The sequence below is a fragment of the Hemitrygon akajei genome, chromosome 18 (assembly GCF_048418815.1).
Source record: "Hemitrygon akajei chromosome 18, sHemAka1.3, whole genome shotgun sequence".
Classification (NCBI taxonomy): Eukaryota; Metazoa; Chordata; class Chondrichthyes; order Myliobatiformes; family Dasyatidae; genus Hemitrygon; species Hemitrygon akajei.
This window is the reverse complement of record NC_133141.1, coordinates 47,638,766-47,658,047: the sequence shown is the minus strand read 5'-3', so window position 1 is coordinate 47,658,047 and position 19,282 is coordinate 47,638,766. Positions and strand designations below refer to the sequence as shown.

At 40.4% G+C, this 19,282-nt stretch overlaps 2 protein-coding genes across 5 annotated transcripts in view; one reads left to right on the top strand and one right to left on the bottom strand.

The window, feature by feature from the left end:
- Nucleotides 1-5,020, top strand: part of LOC140741436 (all-trans-retinol 13,14-reductase-like) — a 34,850-nt gene extending 29,830 nt beyond the window's left edge. For both annotated transcript variants that reach the window (XM_073071615.1, XM_073071614.1), the window contains 3 exons: nt 2,199-2,365; nt 3,135-3,294; nt 4,807-5,020. In XM_073071615.1, coding sequence (XP_072927716.1) covers nt 2,199-2,365; nt 3,135-3,294; nt 4,807-4,952 — 473 coding nt within the window. In that variant the 3' untranslated portion in view covers nt 4,953-5,020. The remainder of the gene's footprint in view (nt 1-2,198; nt 2,366-3,134; nt 3,295-4,806) is intronic.
- Nucleotides 5,021-8,525: 3,505 nt separating this feature from the next.
- The window catches only part of LOC140741434 (abl interactor 2-like), a 53,710-nt gene continuing 42,953 nt past the window's right edge, over nt 8,526-19,282 (bottom strand). For all 3 annotated transcript variants that reach the window (XM_073071611.1, XM_073071612.1, XM_073071613.1), the window contains 2 exons: nt 14,930-15,058; nt 8,526-12,924 (listed from right to left, as the gene is read on the bottom strand). In XM_073071611.1, the coding sequence (XP_072927712.1) occupies nt 12,761-12,924; nt 14,930-15,058 (293 nt within the window). In that variant the 3' untranslated portion in view covers nt 8,526-12,760. The remainder of the gene's footprint in view (nt 12,925-14,929; nt 15,059-19,282) is intronic.

The following is a 19,282-nucleotide window of genomic DNA, read 5'->3' as shown; positions in this document are numbered from 1 at the left end:
CTGGAGCTGCAAACCGGAGACTGCGGTTCTGTAACTCGGGATCTCCTCATCTGCCTGCTGTACCTCTGCCAGCGCCTCAAAGTCTACCCCTTGGGAAAGGGCATGAATGTTAGGGCGAGAGAGCGCGTTCGCCACGACATTGTCCTTACCCGAGACGTGCCGGACATCCGTCGTGTATTCAGAGATGTAGGACAGATGGCGCTGCTGGCGGGACGACCGGGGGGTCGGACACCTTCGTGAACGTAAAGGTAAGCGGCTTGTGGTCCGTGAACGCGGTGAAGGGCCTACCTTCTAAGAAGTACCTGAAATGCCGGATTGCCAGGTATAACGCCAACAGTTCCCGGTCAAAAGCACTGTATTTGAGCTCGGGTGGTCGCAGGTGTTTGCTGAAAAACGCCAGGGGTTGCTGGCGACCCGCGATGAGTTGCTTCAGTACCCCACCGACTGCCGTGTTAAATGCGTCCACTGTGAGGGCGGTAGGGACGTCCATTCTGGGGTGCACTAGCATCGTGGCGTTTGCCAAGGCTTCTTTGGTTTTAATGAAAGCGGCGGCGGACTCCTCGTCCCAGGTAACGTCCTTGCCCGGACCCGACATCAGGGCGAACAGGGGGCGCATGATTCGGGCAGCTGAAGGGAGGAAGCGGTGGTAGAAATTTACCATACCCACAAATTCCTGAAGGCCTTTGATTGTGGTGGGTCGGGGGAAATGGCGGACTGCGTCTACCTTAGCGGGCAGAGGGGTTGCCCCGTCTTTAGTAATCCTGTGGCCCAGGAAGTCGATGGTGTCGAGCCCGAACTGGCATTTGGCCGAGTTGATTGTTAGGCCGTATTCACTCAGTCGGGCATAGAGTTGACGGAGGTGGGACAGATGCTCCTGACGACTGCTGCTGGCTATGAGGATGTCGTCCAAATAGATGAAAGCGAAGTCCAGGTCGCGTCCCACCGCGTCCATTAACCGCTGGAACGTCTGTGCGGCTTATCCTCGGACGAGGTCTACCTTGGAGAAGATCCGTGCGCCGTGCAGGTTTGCTGCAAAGTCCTGAATGTGCGGCATAGGGTAGCGGTCCGGTGTTGTAGTCTCATTCAGCCTGCGGTAGTCGCCGCATGGTCTCCAGCCCCCTGTCGCTTTGGACACCATGTGCAGGGGGGAGGCCCATGGGCTGTCGGACCTCCGTATGATCCCCAATTCCTCCATCCTCTTGAACTCCTCCTTCGCCAGTCGGAGCTTGTCCGGGGGAAGCCTTCGAGCACGGGCGTGGAGGGGTGGTCCCGGGTCGGGATGTGGTACTGTACGCCATGTCTGGGCATGGCTGCCGTGAACTGCGGTGCCAGAACCGATGGGAAATCCACCAGGACCCTGGTGAAGTCATTGTCGGACAGCGTGATGGAGTCGAGGTGAGGGGCTGGCAACTGGGCTTCTCCCAGGGAGAACGTCTGAAAGGTCTCGGCGTGAACCAGTCTCTTCCTGGGCAGGTCGACCAGTAGGCTGTGAGCCCGCAAAAATATCCGCACCCAGAAGCGGTTGGGCTACGGCGGCCAGTGTGAAGTCCCACGTGAACCGGCTGGAGCCGAACTGTAGCTGCATGTTAATTGGGCTATCTTATTACAAAGGTGTTGCAAATAAAGCCACCATATTCGTAATAAAGTAACAGCACAAGAAGGTTTAAACAGATCTGATATAATTGTCATCACAGGGACATGACTGTAGGCACCAAGAAGTGTTGACATTTTTGGACATCCCAGCATTTGTTTTGTACTGGCACTATTTGGCATTATATTATCTTTCTATTTATATCTTAATCACTCCCAGTTCTAAAGATGACTGAATGTTACTTCAGACACGCATTCAAGGGTAAGAGGTTTTCTTACACTAACACACGTAGGCTTGACCTTTGATTAAGTGGGCAATAATGGATGGAATTGCTTCAGGTTTTAATGTTTTATCTGGAGAACAAATGTAACACACAACAAATACTGGAGGAATTCAGCAGGTTGGGCAGCATCGATGGAGAGGAATAAAAGGCTAACATTTTGGGCCAAGACCCTTCCAGGGTACTGACGAAGGATCTCAGTCCAAAATGTTGGTTTTTAATTCCTGTTCACAGAAGTTGCCTGACCTGCTGAATTTCTCCAGCATTTTTTGTGTGTTACTTTGGATTTTCAGCATTTGAAAAATGTCTTGTGTTTCTCGTTGTCAGGAAATTCGTGCATGACAATTCTGACCATGGCTCGCTATGACTGGTTCGAGGAATGGAAGGACAAAAGAGTAAAGAATAGAGGAGCAGATTATGAAAAATGGAAGATGGACATTGCCAGGAAACTATTAGACTGGGCCATAGATTTATTTCCCCAGTTAAAGGATAAGGTATAATTATGATGCTTTTTCTTTAACTTGTTGCTGGAAAGGCCAGTATTACTTGTTCATCGCTTGCTGAATTGAATGCCTTACTGCAACATTTAGGGTGCAATAAAGAACCCATCATGTCAGAGGGTGTAGAGACATATATAGACCAGGCCAGGATATTAGTGAAATAGATGGGATAGCACAATAATCTGGTTGTTTTAAAGTTGATCTAGATTCATTTGATGGCTCCAATTTTAAATATTCCAGCTTTAAATATTTAAATATTTTAAATAAACTCAATTTTGACTTTGAATTGTCAGGACACAAACTCATGTCTACCAGTGGCCTATGACTTCTGGATGATTGTCCATTAACCTAGCCACCATACCACTGACTGAGCATCTCAGCCCTCCCTGCTTACCTAGAGGCACAGAATCTGAGAATCAGGAAGTCATGTTGTATTTATATAAAACTTTGGTTAGACTGCACTTGGAGTATTGCATGCAGCACTGGTCACCCCATTATAGAAAGGATGTGGAGACTTTGGAGATGATTCAGAAGAGGTTTACTAGGAGGCTGTGGGCTCCAGATATTGGAGTAAATCTGGTTCACTTGAGCTGAGAAGAAGGAGCTCTACTAGCAGCAGTACCATAATGTCACATTATGGTCGTATTTGCTCACCAATATGACGATAATGTGACATTGTTTTAACAAGTTGTCCGGCAATGAAAGCCAATGCAGTCATCCCAGTGAGATTTAATTATTTAATATGTATATGTGCAAATCCTAGATTGAATACTTCAAAGCTGCAACTCCACTCAGTAATCAATACTACTTGGCTGCTCCTCGTGGGGAGATGTCTGGTATCAACCAGGACCTCGCTCGGTACACACCTGAAGTTTTAGCCTCTATCAGAGCAAAAACTCCCGTGAAAAACCTTTACCTCACTGGTAAGTATTCCACTGAGTCTATGCTAGTCAAGAAAGAGTGTTGGTTACATGTCTCCCTGTATTTGCAGACACAAAATCGAAAATGAACTTATAGAATTATGAACTAGAATATAAAAGCAAGGATGTATTATTGATGTTTCATAAGGTGTTGGTCAGATCACCTTGGAATATTGTGAGAAACTCTGGGTCTGGTATCTTGGGAAGGATGTGCAGGCCTTGGAGAGAGTCCAGGGGAGCTTTAGAAGAATAATCTCATGAATGAAAGGATTAATATTCGAGGAGTCTTTGATTACTCTAGGCCTCTAGCTCGATACCTCGAGTTCAGAAGGATAAAGAGGGATCTCATTTGAAATCTACTGGATACAGAGGGGCCTAAATAAAGTGGATGTGGAGAAGATACTTACATTAGTAAGATAGTGTAGCATCCAAGGGCATATCCTCAGAGTAAAGAGGTGTCCTTGTAAAACTGAATTTCTTCAGAATTCATTGCCACAGAGGGTTGAGGAGGCCATCTTTGATGTATTTAAGGCAGAGATTGATAGGTTCTTGATTGGTAGAGGGATTAAGGATTACAGGGAGAAGGCAGGAAAATGGGGTTAAAGAATCTGCCATGAATGTAATACAGACCAAACTCAATGGGCCAACAAACCCAAATAACCTAATGATTCTCTTATGTCTTATTATTATAGTCCAACGGCCAAGTACTCTCCTTCTCCAATGCAGATCTTTCTGTGTTTGGAGCCACCAATATTGGCAGCACTGACCAGCCTGCAATTCTTCAAACTGCATTAATGGGATAGTGCAATTTTCTCTGCCCGGACTTGACCTTTGTTCTATGGCTGCTTCCTTTTATTACTATGACCATCACAGCTTACACAATATAGTTTTTTTAAATCTCAGGAATGGCACAACAGTTGTTCCATAATGAGAAAAGAATGTGAGTTATTTGTGTCTCATAACTCAGTGCACTAGAGCCACCCACGACTGTGAGGTAGAGGAGCCCCATTCAATTTTGCTGCTTGTATTTTTCCTTTTGTACCTTCTGTCCCGTTCAAGTACTACCTGCCAAGACTAGATATCCCAGGCATAGATCAGTAAAACTACCTGTCTCAGCTCTGATAAAAGTTTTGAACGTATTCACTAAACTTTTCTTGCAGCTGAGACAAACTAGTTTCATCAGATCAAAGAATAAGTTGCAAATGTTGAGTATCCCCAGTATTTTCTCTTTCAATTTCATAACATTGTTGATTTCATGGTGATTGTTAGGAAGAGTCAAACTTCCAATTAATTGTGTGGTTCAGGCCCTAATTATTTACCTGTTGTGTTCAAACTCATAAAATAATTAAGAAACAATAGTTATGCAATCTCAATGGTTATAACATGTTTAAGAATTCAGATGTTCTAAAAATAAGTGATGCAAATTTCAAAATCATCACAAGTAGTTTCTCAGGTTCTGATTCCTTTATTTCAAGAACTGTGATCATCCACTTATCTTGCCTCACTTTCTTGCAGGTCAGGATGTCTTTTCCAATGGGGTAGCTGGAGCTATGCATGGAGGCCTCATCTGTGCCTCCGCCGTTTTAGGGCGAATTGTATATCTGGATCTTATTCGTCTTAAAAGGAGACTTAAGAAAAAACAACATAAAAAAGCAATGTGAAACCCTGACTGCAGCTCCATCAGTGCTTTATTCCTACATGTTTTGATGACATTGTGCATTGCAATATAAAGGACTCCTTTGTTAACTCTGTTGTTAATGTCTCTTTATTCTCAATTCCTTTGCTGCCTTTTGGTTTACAGCTTATGATTTTTTTACTCATATATTGGACAAAAAAGCAATGTCAAAACTGGAGCCATGGTGTTTTATTTGAATTGTTCACTTTTTGTGATCTAGGTATCTCTAGCAAGGCCAACATTTATAGCTCATCACTGATTGCACCTCAGAAGGAGATGACGAACAGTAGTCAAGTCAAGTCACTTTTATTGTCATTTCGACCATAACTGCTGGTACAGTACATAGTAAAAATGAGACAACGTTTTTCGGGACCATGGTGTTACATGACACAGTACAAAAACTAGACTGAACTACATAAAAAACAACACAGAAAAAAATTACACTAGACTACAGACCTACCCAGGACTGCATAAAGTGCACAAAACATTGCAGGCATTATAATAAATAATAAACAAGACAATAGGGCAAGATAATAGAGTGTGTGCTTCAGAGGATATTTTAACTCTCAGCCACATGGTGTGGATCTGGAGTAGCATAACATCAGGTCAGTTAAGGAGGGCAGGTTTTCTCCACTGAAGGACCCTCATGGCCCAGATGAAAGTTATTTTTTATTTTTATTTAGATATACTGCATGGAACAGGCCCTTCTGGCCTTCAGGTGCTTTACCTATGTGGTGAATTACATATACCTGTCTGGACATGCCCCCCTGCTGACTGCTCCTGTGGCTCCTCCCACTGACCGTGGCTCCTCCCACAGACCCCGGTATAAAGGTGATTGAGGCCTGAGCCCTGTCCTCAGTCTCCAGGATGTAGTATGGTGGTCAATTGCTGCTTGTTCTTTCTTCCAGTCAATAAAAGCCGATATCTCGCCTCCCGTCTCAGAGAGTTATTGATGGTGCATCAACCTAATGCGAGATTATTGACTGAGTTTAAAACTTCACAGCTGCCCTGATGGAATTCGAACCCACCTCTCTGCATTGTTAGTTCAGGCCTCTATGTTACCAGCTGGTTAATTCAAATATCATCACTGTGCTCTAGAAGTTCTGTTCACTCCAAAACTCAAAGACGAAAATGAGATTCTCGGGGTAAACATTCATTGGTTAAGAGCTTGCAGTAGGATGGTTTAAACTATAGAAAGGTATGTTCAAAATGTCATCTACCTGATGGTCCATGCTTTTTTAAGGAAGACAAACATGCAATGCAATTGCATTACCGTTATTGGGTGAACCTGGCTGTTTCAATTGGAAACATGAATTTGAAAGGATAACAATTCTTCTCTCCTGCGAGTCATCCAAAACATTCTTCAGTTCATGCTTTTCTGGACCTTTTGTTTCTGACATTGTAGTCATTCAAAAGGAGAATATAATGTTCTACACTCCATCTAACATTAGTCTCAGTCCAATTACTCCCGTAGGAGGCAGAGGTAGGAACTGGAATAAATGATGCCCCGATTCACCACAGAGGTTCAAGAAGCATGAAAGGAGAAGGCAAGGAGTCCATTGGTCCATAACTATAAAGTAATGGAAAAGTCAAATAACACAGATGCTGGAAATCTAAAATTAAATCCATAAAATGCTGAAAGTACTCAGGAGGTTAAATAGAGATGGGTATCAACATTCAGATTGGTGATTCTCTTTCTACTGATCATGTCTAACCTATTAAAACTTCCAACATTTTCTGTTTGATTTATGATTATGAAGTGTTTTTGTCATTATCAATGAGGCGGTTAGCAACATATTAATATCCTGACCTCACTATTGATTAGAAAATCTTTGGAATATCAGAAAATTTAAAGTTCAAACATTTCTGCCTTTGCAAGTTCTAACAGCTGTATTCTTAATTACTGGACTGTAGTTTTCTGATTAATGTATTTGACAAAAAGAAATCATAATGACATTCTCTTTCAGCACAGCCAACTGGCTATCTAAAGAAAATTTGGTTTGAAGATCGTGCCCTAAAAGCCTGCACAAAACTCATAATAAACAAAATAGCAATGATTGCTGCCTTCCTGTATGTTTCTGAGACATGGAGCTAACACCTCAAATATCATGACTCCCATGAGAATCCAGTCCACAGAAACAAACTGGAAAGAAGTCATCTTCAGCCCTGAAGAACTCCCCAAGAAGAAGGAGAAGTAATTTCTAGGCTACAGTCTGGTGTAAAATGTGAACTCTGTTTTGGAATGCAGAGGTAATGAGGGAGCAAACTCGATGTATTAAAACAAAGTTTAACAAGGTTTTATGACTAATGATCCAAACAAATTCCATTCTTCATTCAAATTATTTTTGTTCAATGGATTAACATTCATTTAAGTAAAACAGTTTTAATCTGTGTTTTAATACCCAAAATTACCTCTTATAAGCTCCTAGTATATGTTGGAAATATCACATCTAAGAACTACAGATAGTTTATTGGAAGATTGGTCAATGACTGTTCATATAACATATAATTAACCTTTCAACTTAATTTTATGACAAAATGAACAAAACAAAATCCTTTCTAGTTTCTCTTTATAATGGCTGCTCTGAGATTTATAATAGCTCTGCACTGCCACTGTCAGGAAATTATTAGAACTGCAATTATCTTGAAAGTGGAAGTAAAAAGGCTTCACTAAACAAGTACCTACCACAATAAGAAAATGCAAAATAAATAAACCAATTTGCTGCATTTACCTTTGAATTTCAGGCCAATAAATAATTGGAGCCTTGCTGCATTTTTAACTGTCCCTGATATGAAACTGAAGGCCTAGCTTGGGACATCAGTGATCCACCATTAGCCTTGGTACTGAGCAGAACAATGGGGTCAGATAAATCACAATTCAATCTCAAGCTCATATACATGCACATGTGTAGAAGTCAGAAGAGTGACGAAGACCATGTTTGAGACTTACCAGCTTGTCGCCAATGAATTACTGCTCACAAGCGAGTATGATCTGACTTAATATTGATTATATTCCTGGGAAGATCATTGGGACACCCTGTAGTTGTTGTTATTGTTGTTTATCAATGCCTCAAAAAGGTGGCGTCCATCACTAAGCACCCCCATCACCCAGGACTTTCCATCTCTGCCTTGTTACCATAAAGGGTGGAGACACAGGAACCTGAAGGCACATACAATGTTTTAGCAAAAGCTTCTTCCCCTCTTCCATCAGATTTCTAAATGGACAATGAACTGTCCCATGAACACTCTCACTATTTTGCACTACTTATTTAATTGAATATAAAACGCAACAAATTTCATGACACATGATATTAGTCCTGATTTTGATTCTGATTATGAGAAACACCATTAGTTCTAAAAATTTCTGTCAAGCATGTTCATAGAATCATAACATTTACAGGACAGAAAAAAACTGTGTCCTGAGGAAAGGTCTTGGCCTGAAATGTTGATTCTTTATTCCATAGATGCCGCATGACCTGCTGAGTTCCTCCAGTATCTGGTGTGTGTTGCCCCGTACCAGGTGTTGTGTGTAATATAAAGATAGACATTGCAAACTGTATTGGCAAAATCACAGCATTTATTTTATTTCAAGTTCTTAAAGATATGAATCCTTGCCATCATTAAAATGTTACAATAAATCCATTAGCTCAGCAGAAAAGAAAACCTTAGAAGCTGTATTGTTGAAGCCTTTACCTCTTTGAAAGACACAGGGATATGCACAGGTATTTAGTTCTGACCACTTTGAAGGGTCACATTAATTGCACACATAGAAAAAAATCATCTACATATAGTACTTGCAACCTTGAAGTTGTAACAATTACTGAAGGACTCAAGTACCCATGCTCCACCCAGTCATTACTCCACACATAACCCTGCAAGGAGATGGCTGTGCAATAAACATAATATATAATAGTCCAGAAAGAGGCCTTTCAATCCATTAAGTCCACGTTATGCCACAAGCTTAGTCTCATTTCACACCTCTTGTTCCTGATACTTTCTAAGTGTGGTGAGCGTGACTGCCTTCACCACACTTCCAGACATTAACTTGCATTCACCTACCATTCGTTGATTAAAATACCTTTTTTTCTACTCCTCACTAATCCTTCCGCCAACTCACTTGAAGTTAAGGCTCCTGGTTAAATGTCTCTCTTCTAAGGGAAATAGGTCCTCAGCATTCACCATATTACCCCTTTATGCACCACAATTAAATCTCCCCTCAATTTCATTTGTCACAATTATTTTTAAAGCATACCATAAATAAGCAATAACTCATTCATCTAATTATATGTTCAGAAAAGAGTATTTTGCAAATGTTATATAAAAACAAAGTAATTTTGCAGTGAGTTAACCAAATATAAAAAATATAATAATTTTACTATACAGAAATTATAATTGACTATTTTCAGCTAGTAATTATTTGATATGACAATAAGATATTCTGCTAAACATTATTTTGGCTAACAAAGATTAACCTTTAAGTTAAAACAATGAATCTTCTGCAGCAGTGTTCAGTATTGAAGAATGCCAACACTAACTGTTGGCCTTGTCTTAGTTCCGCATTTTTAAAAATTAAATTCCGTTTCACCAGGTGAACAGTAAGACAGAAAAGTAAAAGTAACCAAAAACATAGAAAGAAAGATGATTCACATTTTAGTTTGTACTGTAAAGAAATATGTCTTTCTCCTAACAGAAACACAAAAGTGTTTGTTGGCAATTGTTACACCCTGTCAGGCATTAGGAACCAAACAGAGCGACGGGCAAAGCACACGGAGGCCTAGGCAATGAAGTGCATCAAAAAGGGCGTCATGAAGGGTCAGTTCAGCAGCTTAGACAATCTGTCAGCTGGAGGGGCCAGTGCTTTCAGAGCCTGGGCCATCCAAGGCAGGCCAGAAAGTGAATCAGACAATGACACCACTGTCTACAGTCCACTTTAAAATAAAGCAAGATTAGACTGTGATGGGATATATGTGAAAATGGATGGAACTCATGCCAGTTTTTTTTTCCATAAAATAAAACCATTCACTTACAGTGGTGAACAATGTCCAGATATGAGTGACAGAGAATTACCCTACCAATTCCATTCTGGCACATGATCATTGTGCCATTGAAGGCAACCCAACTGAAGTATTCCTCTATTGACTGCTCAATAACAATAGCATTACATTCACAGTAAATGTACAAATATGAGAAAAAAAACTGATAACTGAAAGAAAACATAGATATTGAAGATAAAATGTAGAAACCATTGTATCATCACTGCTGCTAGAGAAACAGCCCTACCATTAACAGTAATGGAATTCACCATCTCTTCAACAACCATTAGGTAAAGCTCAGCTCTGGTTAACAGGAGTATTAAAGCCAGTCACACTTTACCCAATACTGGCAATGCATTAAAACTGACAGATATTGCAATAGAGTATTTTTGAATATTTATTTATTAATTAAAGAACATATTAAAAGTTATAAATGTAGTAAAATAATCATGATAGATTAACAATTAGCATGTGTACTTAGATAATTTTGTATTGCAATGTAAGAATGTGATTTTTGTGACTTTTTGTATTTGTTGCTACTCTTAATATCGAGTATGCTAAATAGCATTGAATATTTTTGGATAATTTGCCTTGTTCTTTTACACATCCAGGATAATGAAAGCCTCCACTTTTTAACCATTGGAAGTTACCATTATGTGTAGCAGACTGTAGACTTACTGCTACAAATCTACATCAGTACTAAGCTCCTCCTTGAATTAACTCTTACTGAAATCATTCTACCTTGTTGGTGACATACATTCCTTAAAGCACTTCTACACTGATTCACACACATCAAAGCTGTGCTTTAAGTGGAAGAAGTTCAGTTCTTTTCATTCAGAAATTCAAGGCTTTTTAGGTTCAAGTACATTTCTAAGAACTAAACACATAGCTTAGATAGAAATATCTAGCACGTTGTTGACGATTCCTACACCAGCTTAACAAGTTTATTGAGCCCACTCGGATAAAGGCAGACCCTATACCATTGTTATAAATTGCTGGGGAGTTCTCCCTGGACACAAATGTAGTAAAAGAACTGTAAATCTTAAATTTAATAGCAACAGCAGAATACTAGCACATAGACCAATATGTATTTCTCTACCAACATCAATATAACAAACTATCTGGTTTGATCTTTCTGTTGTTTTTGCAATCATGGAATATGCAAATTTTCTGTTCTGGTTCTTGCATTGCAACAATGACTGCACTTCAAAAAGCAGATTGCTGGATTCAAAGTGCTTTGAACATCTTGAAGGTGTGAAAGGCATTATATAAATGCAAGTACATTGTTTGCTTAAATATGTGCTAGATACAAAAAACATCATGTGGTGAAGAACTATACAGGAATACTTAACCTTGACTTATCACTAATTTGATGGCAAAAATATGCTAGTCAATTAGCTGGACTCACAGAAATCATAAACAGCAAAGCCAATTTATTCAGAAATGTAACCATCTCCTCCTAATAAAAGCAGGGTAATTTCTCCAGAAAGTTATGATAAGTGCAGAATAGTAACATATAATTTATGTGCATAAAATAAAACTCGGTTGCTTACAGCTCTTGTCAACCAAGCATGATTGCCTGAAGAATTTCCAATCATTTCCACTTTGGGTTGCAATGATAATGTTACTTCATTCAGCCTTTACGAACTCAAACTATTTAGAATATCCAGGATTTAATGGCCCATTCTATCACTTCAAATTACAATGGATTCCAGTTAATTGGGATACAATATATCGGAGCCATTACATTTGCCCAATTAAGTGACTGCCCCAATCAGACTAAGTTACATGGAAATAGTTAAAAATGTATCAAAAAGACAGACTAATGTTTAACTGAGTAACAAATTATGTATTCGAATGTTACAATGAAAATGAAGGTTTGGAGGATGCAATTGTCAATAACATTGTATGTAGATGATTGTCAATACCTTCAAATTCTTCATAGTTCCTAACTTGTTGAAGTAGTGAAATAGTTTCATTTTCACTCCTGGCCGTTTCTGTCATCTCCAAGCCTGAATGCTTGAAACTTCAGTAAGTAAAACAGCTCTGAATTGTCTTGCTGTTTTTTTCTCACCAACTATCAGTGACAAAAATTACTGCTTTTTGAACACAAACACATGCAACTGACACTATTTAAAAACTGCTCACTCTAAACATGTTGTAGTTTCTAATGGCCACACAAATGACAATTTACTTGATTACTTTTTGGTGTTTAAGAGTTGGCCCAAATAAGCGGTTACCCCGATAAACCGGAATCCACTGTATATACTAAAAGACAAAAATCTTCATTTCTTCAGTGTGTTTTATAGGAGCATGTGACTCGGCATTTCTCTTTTAAACTTTTACAGGCTTGACTTTATAGGTATAGAATAAACAGGTGGTATCAGACACTATCATTTTGTCCTTAAAAGAGAAAGTACAGTTCAGATTAATGTCCTAGTTATTGTGAAGTTGCTATTGGCTAAGAGTTTATAATCACTCTGCACCATTCAAAGATTATCTCATGCTTCAAAAACAGAAACATTGAGAATGGATCTGCAAGCAAACAAGCTTCATTGTGCTAAGTGGCATTTGTAATCTCTAGACATCAGTCAGCTAAAAAATATAAGAGGCATCAACCTTGCCCATAAAATAAAAAGAACACTAATGCTCCTTCTACAGGAAAGTTTACATGAGAAAATCTAAACAGATGGATTGTTTTACATGACTAATTCCACCAAATGCTGGTGATTCTTACGAGGCCTTCCTGCTGCTCATTGTGTTAGTTGATCAATTGTACGTAGTTTCCAGGAAAGTAACCAGTTATGCCATTGAGGACACCTTGACACCATCCATTTTCATTCTTTTGGATGACATAGATAATTTCTCCTTCTTCAAACGTCAAATCTTCTTCACAGCTCTTTTTGTAGGCATAGAGTGCAACAACTGAGGTGTGGAGAGAGATGGGGGTTGGGGTGATGGAGGAAAGCAGAAGAGCATTTAAGTGTTGTGTGACACAAAGTATTGATTCAAGAAACCAGCCAGTAAAGTGAAGCAGAAATATATGCACAAAAATACCTTCACTAACACAGGAAAAAACTTTACTGTTGATATTGACTTGCCTGAATCTAGTTTGTTTTTGCATTCTAATGTGTTATTCTATGGCAGAGAAAGGTATGTTATTAGTATAAACTCTGTATTAATCAGACAGGCAAAATAGATAGGAGATAGCTTTTATAACTAACTGTAATTTTACAAGGCAGATTCAGGCAAGGATAAGCACAAGTGTACTATAACTAATGGGAAAACATAAAGGGACATCAATAACATTTTTCTGGGAAGAAGCTGAATTGATGTAAATTTCAAAGGCACCCAGTGAAAACTAGAAGAGCATTAACTTTAAGAAGCCAGGGATGTGAAGGTTTTGGGGAAAGGGGAGGGAAGTGGGCTGGGGGAAGGAGTGATGATAAGGCAAAAAAAAAGGTAACAGCCAGTCCAGTGAAGATTTTAAGTCGACACTGCACCAGGTCCATATGCATTCTGTGGGGCTTTACTTGAAAGTGGCCTCCAAACCAATAATATATAAATCTAATTACCTAGGCCTTAATAAACACTTTCAGTCTGCATTACTGCTGAACAACTAGAGTTTATACTTATGGAAATATGAATATAAATGAAATAGATCATCAATTATCTACTACAGTATTTGTTTCCCACTGGTTAAGTCAAAAGCTAGATCAGGGCTTCCCAACCTGAGGTCCACCGACACGATGGTTAATGATAGGGGTGCATGGCATAAAAAAGGTCGGAAACCTCTGCTCTAGATTAATCTTGCTAATTATTAAATTGACTTTACAAATACGGCAATTGTGACGTAAAATACTATTAGCACCTCAGGGATGTGTGTTTAGCCCACTGCTCTAATCTCTATATACCCAGGACTGTGTGGCTAGGCATAGCTCAAATACCATCTATAAATTTGCTGACAATACAACTATTGTTGGTAGAATCTCAGGTAGTGACAAGAGGGCGTACAGGAGTGAGATATGCCAACTAGTGGAATGGTGCCGTAGCAACAACCTGGCACTCAACATCAGTAAGATGAAAGAGCTGATTGTGGACTTCAGGAAGGATAAGATGAAGGAACACATACCAATCCTCATAGGGAGCAGGAGAGAGTGAGCAGTTTCAAGTTCCTGGGTGTCAAGATGTCTGAGGATCTAACCTGGTCCCAACATATTGATGTAGTTATAAAGAAGGGAAGACAGCAGCTATACTTTATTAGGAATTAGAAGAGATTTGGCATGTCAACAAATACACTCAAAAACTTCTATAGTTGTACCATGGAGCACATTCTGACAGGCTGCATCACTGTCTGGTATGGGGGGGTGGGGGGCTACCGCACAGGACCGAAAGAAGCTGCAGAGGGTTGTAAATCTAGTCAGCTCCATCTTGGGTACTAGCCTATAAAGTGCCCAGGACGTCTTCAGGGTGTCGTGTCTCAGAAAGGCAGCGTCCATTATTAAGGACCTCCAGCACCCAGGGCATGCCTTTTTCTCACTGTTACCATTGGGTAGGAGATACAGAAGCCTGAAGGCACACACTCAGTGATTCAGGAACAGCTTCTTCCCCTCTGCCATCTGATTCCTAAATGGACATTGAACCCTTAAACACAACCTCACTTTTCTTTTTAATATACAGTATTTCAGTTTTTGCATGTTTTTTAAAAATCTATTCAATATACATAATTGATTTACTTGTTTATTTATTATGTTTTATTTTATTTATTATTATTATTTTTCTCTCTCTCTGCTAGATTACGTATTGCATTGAACTGCTGCTGCTAAGTTAACAATTTTCACATCACATGCCGGTGATAATAAACCTGATTCTGATTCTACATTTAGAAGAAAATGAATATTATGAAAACTAAACAAAATCCCAGCATTACCTTTCTCGATGTAGTTGGGTGGTATCAAGTGATTGTCATCTAAGTAGTCTATAGGAGGAGGTGGGGGTGGACATTCGTCAAAGTCAATCATGTAGTCAGGAGGAGGTGGTGGGGGTGGACACTCAGTGACTGAAAGCAAAGGATCAAAATGAGAACATGGAATAATTGTTGGTAAGCTTAAACATTGCAGAAGGTTGTTCTTACAGCATTTAAACCAAATCACAGTAAACAAGAGAATAATGAGCAGCAGGGTTCGAAATCCCTACTATGCAATTGCACCCCCTAAACCTCAACCATGATCAAGGTGAATAGCAGAGAAAGCCTGAAGGGCTGAATGGCCTACACCTACAGCTACTTGCTCTGCTTCTATGATTCTGAGAGACCTACCAATGGGGGGGGGGGGGGCGCAATTTCTAAGTCGGAAGGGTACTTGATCGAGATGAAAGCCTGAAGTTGGCTACGCCTTGCATTTTAACAGTCCCACATACACAAACTGCTGGAGTTACTCAGCAGGTCAGGCATATAAGACCATAAGATACAGGAGCATAGTTAGGTCATTTGGCCCATTGAGTCTGCTCCACCATTTCATCATGGCTGATCCAATTTTCCTCTCAGCCCTAATCTCCTGCCTTCTGCCCATATCTTGACTGGACTGCCAACACAGATGCCTTGTGCAGGAAGGCACAGAGTCGAATGTACTTCCTAAGAAGGTTGGCGTCATTCAATGTCTGTAGTGAGATGCTGAAGATGTTCTATAGGTCAGTTGTGGAGAGCGCCCTCTTCTTTGTGGTGGCGTGTTGGGGAGGAAGCATTAAGAAGAGGGACGCCTCACGTCTTAATAAGCTGGTAAGGAAGGCGGGCTCTGTCGTGGGCAAAGTACTGGAGAGTTTAACATCGGTAGCTGAGCGAAGGGCGCTGAGTAGGCTACGGTCAATTATGGATAACTCTGAACATCCTCTACATAGCACCATCCAGAGACAGAGAAGCAGTTTCAGTGACAGGTTACTATCGATGCAATGCTCCTCAGACAGGATGAAGAGGTCAATACTCCCCAATGCCATTAGGCTTTACAATTCTACCGCCAGGACTTAAGAACTTTTTAAAAGCTATTATTAATGCTTTTTGAGATAGTGATTTAGATGCATATCATATTTTTTTTTTTTACTGAGTTAAGTATTGTATGTAATTAGTTTTGCTACAACAAGTGTATGGGACATTGGAAAAAAAAGTTGAATTTCCCCATGGGGATGAATAAAGTATCTATCTATCTATCTATATCCCTTCGTGCCCTGACCAATCAAGAATCTATCAATCTCGGCCTTAAATATACATAAAGACTTGGCCTCCACAGCCGCCCATAGCAACGAATTTCATAGATTCACCATTCTCTGGCTAAAGTAATTCCTCCTCATCACCATTCTAAAAGGACACCCCTCTATTCTGAGGCTGTGTCCTCTGGTCTTAGACTCTCCCACCATAGGAAACATCTTCTCCCCATCCACTTTGTAGAGCCCTTTCACCGTTCAATAGGTTTCAATTAGGTCACCTGTCATTCTTCTGAATTCTCGTGAATATAGACACAGAGCCATCAAACGCTCTTTATATGGCAAGCCATTCAATACTGGAATTATTTTTGTGAACCTCTTAATCCTAGCATCTGCAGAATTTCTTGTGTTTATATATAAACAGTTATGCTACTTGTATTTATTATTTGGAAGCTCATCTGGATTACTACCAGTTCCACGTGCTAGTCAGATCTGGATTACTACCAGTGCCACGTGCTAGTCAGATCTGGATTACTACCAGTTCCACGTGCTAGTCAGATCTGGATTACTACCAGTTCCACGTGCTAGTCAGATCTGGATTACTACCAGTGCCACGTGCTAGTCAGATCTGGATTACTACCAGTTCCACGTGCTAGTCAGATCTGGATTACTACCAGTTCCACGTGCTAGTCAGATCTGGATTACTACCAGTGCCACGTGCTAGTCAGATCTGGATTACTACCAGTGCCATGTGCTAGTCAGAGTAGAAATAGGAGGATATTTCAGTTGAATACGTGGCTTGAAAAATGATGCAAGGGGAAGGGATTCAAATTTCTGGGGCATTGGAACCAGTTCTGGGGGAGGTGGGACTGGTATAAACAGGACGGTCTGCACCTGGGCTGGACTGCAACCAATGTCCTAGGGTTTGCTACTGCTGTTCAGGAGGCTTTAAACTAATATGACAGGGGGATGGGAACAAGTGCAGAGAGACAGAGGGGTGTAAAATGAGGGTAGAAGCAAAAAGTAGTAAGGTGAAAAGTAAAAGTGGCAGGCAGGCAAATCCAGGGCAAAAAGCAAGAAGAGCCACTTTTCAACATAATTGTATAAGGGCTAAGAGTGTTGTAAAAACAAGCCTGAAGGCTTTGTGTGTCAATGCCAGGAGCATTCGTAACAAGGTGGATGAATTGAATGTGCAGATAGTTATTAATGAATATGATATAATTGGGATCACAGAGACATGGCTCCAGGGTGACCAAGGATGGGAGCTCAACATCCAGGGATATTCAATATTCAGGAGGGATAGACAGGAAAGAAAAGGAGGTGGGGTAGCATTGCTGGTTAGAGAGGAGATTAACGCAATAGAAAGGAAGGACATTAGCCTGGAGGATGTGGAATCGATATGGGTAGAGCTGCATAACACTAAGGGGCAGAAAACACTGTTGGGAGTTGTGTACAGGCCACCTAACAGTAGTAGTGAGGTTGGGGGTGGCATTAAACAGGAAATTAGAAATGCATGCAATAAAGAAACAGTAGTTATAATGGGTGACTTCAATCTACATATAGATTGGGTGAACCAAATTGGTAAGGGTGCTGAGGAAGGGGATTTCTTGGAATGTATGCGGGATGGTTTTCTGAACCAACATGTCGAGGAACCAACTAGAGAGCAGGCCATTCTAAATTGGGTATTGAGCAATGAGGAAGGGTTAGTTAGCAATCTTGTTGTGCGAGGCCCCTTGGGTAAGAGTGACCATAATATGGTGGAATTCTTCATTAAGATGGAGAGTGACATAGTTAATTCAGAAACAAAGGTTCTGAACTTAAAGAAGGGTAACTTTGAAGGTATGAGACGTGAATTAGCTAAGATAGACTGGCAAATGATACTTAAAGGGTTGACGGTGGATATGCAATGGCAAGCATTTAAAGATCGCATGGATGAACTACAACAATTGTTCATCCCAGTTTGGCAAAAGAATAAACCAGGGAAGGTAGTGCACCCATGGCTGACAAGGGAAATTAGGGATAGTATCAAGTCCAAAGAAGAAACATATAAATTAGCAAAAAAAAGCAGCACACCTGAGGACTGGGAGAAATTCAGAGACCAGCAGAGGAGGACAAAGGGCTTAATTAGGAAAGGGAAAAAAGATTATGAGAGAAAGCTGGCAGGGAACATAAAAACTGACTGTAAAAGCTTTTATAGATATGTGAAAAGAAAAAGATTGGTCAAGACAAATGTAGGTCCTTTACAGTCAGAAACAGGTGAATTGATCATAGGGAACAGAGACATGGCAGACCAATTGAATAACTACTTTGGTTCTGTCTTCACTAAGGAGGACATAAATAATCTTCCGGAAATAGTAAAGGACCGAGGGTCTAGTGAGATGGAGGAACTGAGGGAAATACATGTTAGTAGGGAAGTGGTGTTAGGTAAATTGAAGGGATTAAAGGCAGATAAATCCCCAGGGCCAGATGGTCTGCATCCCAGAGTGCTTAAGGAAGTAGCCCAAGAAATAATGGATGCACTAGTGATAATTTTTCAAAACTCCTTAGATTCTGGATTAGTTCCTGAGGATTGGAGGGTGGCTAATGTAACTCCACTTTTTAAAAAAGGAGGGAGAGAGAAACCGGGGAATTATAGACCGGTTACTCTGACATCGGTGGTGGGGAAAATGCTAGAGTCGGTTATCAAAGATGTGATAACAGCACATTTGGAAAGAGGTGAAATCATCAGACAAAGTCAGCATGGATTTGTGAAAGGAAAATCATGTCTGATGAATCTTATAGAATTTTTTGAAGATGTAACTAGTAGAGTGGATAGGGGAGAGCCAGTGGATGTGGTATATTTAGATTTTCAAAAGGCTTTTGACAAGGTCCCACACAGGAGATTAGTGTGCAAACTTAAAGCATACGGTATTGGGGGTATGGTATTGATGTGGATAGAGAATTGGTTGGCAGACAGGAAGCAAAGAGTGGGAGTAAACGGGACCTTTTCAGAATGGCAGGCAGTGACAAGTGGGGTACCGCAAGGCTCAGTGCTGGGACCCCAGTTGTTTACAATATATATTAATGATTTAGACGAGGGAATTAAATG